Genomic DNA, 4,391 nt, shown 5'->3' with positions numbered 1-4,391 from the left:
GGCGGACCCAACTCTTTGTACATGACCAGGCAAAAGCGGCCGCTGGCTGGCGCTAATAAGCCCCGCCTTTTTCTCCGTCTCCTGTCAACACCCTTTCGATCATCATCGTCACCTAATTCTCGCTCCGCCCCGGTTTTTTCTTGTCACTGGGAAAAAAAGGGAAAATATCATGTCGCCACCTAATAAATTGCAAGGAAGGAAGGAAGGAATGCAACCACCGTCGTCAGTACTGTACTGTCCTCCTCCTCCTCGCTATATAACCCTTCATTCCTGCCGCGTGTTGTAGCTATAGCTCTAGCTAGCTATCTTGCTGCGGCCGGCCATATATAACAACCGTACGTCCTCGATCTCTCGTCCGAGATCGATCTGCGTGCCAAGGGAAGGGAGATGGGGGCGGCGCCGCCATCGTCGTGGCTTGCGTTCATCCTGTTCTTCGGCACGTTGGTAGCGTTGCCGCAGTCGTCACACGGCGGCGGCACAACCAGACACTACACCTTCAACGTAAGTGCATTTCACTCATCAACCAATTAAGCAGCCGCCGTTCGTCCATGCATGCTGTGTGTTCTTATGTACGTATACTTGCTGGCTAGGACTAGGAGTACCCACATGCATGCATGCATGCACGCACGCACGCAGTGATTTAGCTATAGCTGCTAGTAGTTCTTGTTGTTGATGCATGGTCGTCTGTTCTTCCATCGTCTATATATGAAGGAAGTTTGGGACGACGGACGTGACAGGGTCTATATATCATCTGCCGTTTCGAATCATGTCATGTGTGGTGTGGGCTTGTGTGTGGCATATATGGCAGGTGACGATGAAGAAGGTGACGCGGCTGTGCACCACCCGCGCCATCCCGACGGTGAACGGCCAGTTCCCCGGCCCCAAGATAGTCACCAGGGAGGGCGACCGCGTCGTCGTCAAGGTGCTGAACAATGTCAAGGACAACGTTACCATCCACTGGTAAACTTTCTCTTCATGTATATAGTAATTAGTATACATATATATATAGCGATCTGCCCTGCAGCAACGACGACGAACTGCCATGTTTCTTTGCACCAACGACGCGACGAACTGCAGCAGTAACCTAGATCATCATTCGCAAAGCTGCCATGTTTCAACGGAGAAATCATCGTTTCGTACCTCTGTCTCGATCCTGCTGGTTGGTGTCAGCAACTAATTAATAACAAGCAGCGTCTACCACCTTTTTATTTGTTTCCTGGATGCGATCAGCAGCTAGCTCGCCATCCTTTCAGTTAGCAAAGGACCAAGTGGGCAGCAGCCTAGTTTCAGGTCTTTCAGGACGTGCCAATGCAATATAATGCAGCTGATATATATTTGCATGCCCGTACTGATGCTTTTGTGTGCCTTCCCTCTGGGTGCGTGCGATGCAAACTGCATATACGTACACGCGAACGAATTGAACAACAGGCACGGCGTTCGGCAGCTGCGCACGGGGTGGTCGGACGGGCCGGCGTACGTGACGCAGTGCCCCATCCAGACGGGGCAGAGCTTCGTGTACAACTTCACCATCACGGGGCAGCGGGGCACCCTGTTCTGGCACGCGCACGTCTCCTGGATGCGCGCCACGCTCTACGGGGCCATCGTCATCCTCCCCAAGCGCGGCGTGCCATACCCGCTCCCGGTTAAACCCTACAAGGACGTCCCAGTCATCTTCGGTGCTGCTGCTGCTGCTGCTCTGCTCTGCTTGTAGCCTGCCCTGTACTACTAGGATAATTAACGTGCGATGTGGCCGCAGGAGAGTGGTTCAACGCGGATCCAGAGACAATTGTCGCCCAGGCGCTTCAGACTGGAGCAGGCCCAAACGTGTCGGACGCCTTCACCATCAACGGGCTCCCGGGCCCTTTGTACAACTGCTCCAGCAAAGGTAAGACTCGGCCCGTTCAGCCAGGGCCCATTGAAAAGTTCAAGCTCACCGTCATGTGTCACATGTGTGCTGCTTCCATAGACACGTTCAAGCTGAAGGTGCTGCCCGGCAAATGGTACCTGCTCCGTCTCATCAACGCCGCGCTCAACGACGAGCTCTTCTTCTCCATCGCCAACCACACGCTCACCGTCGTCGACGTCGACGCCGCCTACGTCAAGCCGTTCCGCACGGACATCGTGCTCATCACGCCGGGCCAGACCACCAACGTGCTCCTGCGCGCCGAGCCCGACGCGGGGTGCCCCGCGGCCACGCACCTCATGCTGGCGCGCCCCTACGGCACGGGCCAGCCGGGCACCTTCGACAACACCACCGTCGCGGCCGTGCTCGAGTACGCGCCGCCGGGCCACATCAGGAGCCTCCCGCTCTTCCGGCCCTCGCTCCCCGCGCTCAACGACACGGCCTTCGCCGCGAACTACAGCGCCAGGCTCCGGAGCCTGGCAACCCCGGACTACCCGGCCAACGTGCCCCGCGCCGTGGACCGCTCCTTCTTCTTCGCCGTCGGGCTCGGCACCAACCCCTGCCCCGTCAACCAGACGTGCCAGGGGCCCAACGGGACCATGTTCACGGCGTCCATGAACAACGTGTCCTTCAACATGCCCACCACCGCGCTCCTGCAGGCGCACTACGGCAGCGTCGCCGGCGTGTACACGCCCGACTTCCCCGTCGCGCCGCTCGAGCCGTTCAACTACACGGGCACGCCGCCGAACAACACCAACGTCTCCCACGGGACCAAGGTGGTGGTGCTGGACTACAATACCAGCGTCGAGGTCGTGCTGCAGGCCACCAGCATCCTCGGCGCCGAGAGCCACCCGCTGCACCTCCACGGATTCGATTTCTTCGTCGTCGGCCAAGGCTTCGGCAACTACGACTCGTCCAAGGACCCACCCAAGTTCAACCTAGTCGACCCGGTGCAAAGGAACACCGTCGGCGTGCCGGCAGGGGGCTGGGTCGCCATCAGGTTCTTCGCGGATAATCCCGGTGCGTGAACAGCCAGCTAGCTAAAATTGCCGTCCAAATGACAAATCATTCCAGTATAGTCAAAGCATCTTAGGTTTTATTAAATTTTTATAACAAAAATTTGTATAAGAGGAGATTTAATCCCCTTCAATCTATATTAATCCATCTCTAACCGAACAAGCCCTAAAATTACATTGTGTGCTACTCCCTCCGTCCAAATAGCCAATTAATTGCAAGCGCCACTCAACAACTGGCTAGACACTCAATTCGTTTGTGCTTCTCGGGAAAAAATATATTGTTGTGCAGGTGTTTGGTTCATGCATTGCCATCTGGAGGTGCACACAAGCTGGGGGTTGAAGATGGCATGGGTGGTCAACGATGGCCCGTTGCCTGAGCAGAAGCTGATGCCGCCGCCGGCCGATCTTCCCAAGTGCTGAAGATCCACCGCGCGTTGACATTGTCCAACATTATGATTCGTTTCTACTGCATAAACATATCAATGGAGATACACATTGTCGTCGTACATATAGCGTCGTACACAGCGTTTAAAGAGGCTTTGTGGTTTCTCTATGCATTGTTTCTTCTTCATTCTTCTAAAGGTTTTAAAAGTTGTGTTTTGTGATAGGAAATCATTGTTTTACTTTCACATAGATTTTTTTTCATCTGGAGTAGTTTGAAATCCTTTGTTGCAATTCGAACTCAATAAATATGGTTTCAAAAAAAAACAAGTTGACCAAGTGAGATATTCTATGTTTACAAAGGAGTAAGATGGCTTAGTAATTGTTCATCTTGAAATTCAAAATCATTTGTTCGCAAAATAAATGGTAATTCAAACTTATCAATGTTGATGTGGTTTGGATGTGTAGTGACAAAACTTCTTAGGAAGATGTACTTGCGTTGAAAGATAAAATTATAGGAGAAACACATTGAAAACTAGGAGGCTCACTCTATTGAGGCCAAGCCTTATAAAGGATAAATGTCATTTTTTGGATTTATCCATTTTCAATCTTCATAATGGGGCTTGGGTTAGATTCTATGTGGACAAGTGATTTGAAAACCTGACCCTCAAAAGACAATATGCATCTCTATTTAACATTGCCAGGGGAAATTCTCCTCTAAGGGGGGGCACAGTGCTAGTCTGGAAATGTATAAGCATCTCGGCTTCCCGGAGAAATGGATTTCCTGGATTCAAGCCATCCTTCAGTCTAGTGCCTCGGCTGTGTTGCTGAATGAGGTGTTAGGTAAAAGTTTATTGTGCAAAAGAGGTGTCCGATAGGGGACCCTTTGTTTCCTCTCCTTTTCTTAGGGGACCCTTTGTTTCCTCTCCTTTTCTTAATCGTTGTTGATCTTCTTTAGTGCATCATTAATAAGGTACCCAATATGGGTGTTTTCGTTGTCCCCTTGAGAGGGACAACATGTCCGACTTCCCGATTATCCAATACGCTAATGACACTCTTATCATCATGAAGGCGTACCAAAGAGATTTGTT

At 52.0% G+C, this 4,391-nt stretch overlaps 1 protein-coding gene across 2 annotated transcripts; it reads left to right on the top strand.

Annotated features, from left to right (window-relative positions):
- Positions 1 to 214: 214 nt before the first annotated feature.
- On the top strand, positions 215 to 3,647 carry LOC100193025 (putative laccase family protein). 2 transcript variants are annotated; one of them, NM_001138193.1, is made up of 6 exons: positions 303 to 501; positions 809 to 960; positions 1,429 to 1,676; positions 1,757 to 1,885; positions 1,967 to 2,923; positions 3,209 to 3,470. In NM_001138193.1, exons 1-6 carry the CDS (start codon positions 388 to 390, stop codon positions 3,337 to 3,339), a joined length of 1,731 nt encoding a protein of 576 aa, NP_001131665.1. In that variant the 5' UTR covers positions 303 to 387; the 3' UTR covers positions 3,340 to 3,470. The 2 variants fall into 2 exon arrangements, with proteins under 2 accessions (XP_020395075.1, NP_001131665.1); XM_020539486.1 differs by having other exon boundaries at positions 215 to 501; positions 1,757 to 2,923; positions 3,209 to 3,647.
- Positions 3,648 to 4,391: the final 744 nt, after the last annotated feature.

The sequence above is a fragment of the Zea mays genome, chromosome 1, assembly GCF_902167145.1.
Source record: "Zea mays cultivar B73 chromosome 1, Zm-B73-REFERENCE-NAM-5.0, whole genome shotgun sequence".
NCBI classification, from domain to species: Eukaryota; Viridiplantae; Streptophyta; class Magnoliopsida; order Poales; family Poaceae; genus Zea; species Zea mays.
The sequence above is the reverse complement of the archived record's forward strand: the minus strand, read 5'-3'. Positions and strand labels throughout refer to the sequence as shown.

Excerpts from the sequence above, each read along its gene's own strand:
- LOC100193025 (XM_020539486.1), top strand. The coding sequence starts at position 388 with ATGGGGGCGGCGCCGCCATCGTCGTGGCTTGCGTTCATCCTGTTCTTC. Across the intron at positions 961-1,428 it reads GACAACGTTACCATCCACTG|GCACGGCGTTCGGCAGCTGC; the intron begins GTAAACTTTCTC and ends ATTGAACAACAG. Across the intron at positions 1,677-1,756 it reads GGACGTCCCAGTCATCTTCG|GAGAGTGGTTCAACGCGGAT; the intron begins GTGCTGCTGCTG and ends ATGTGGCCGCAG.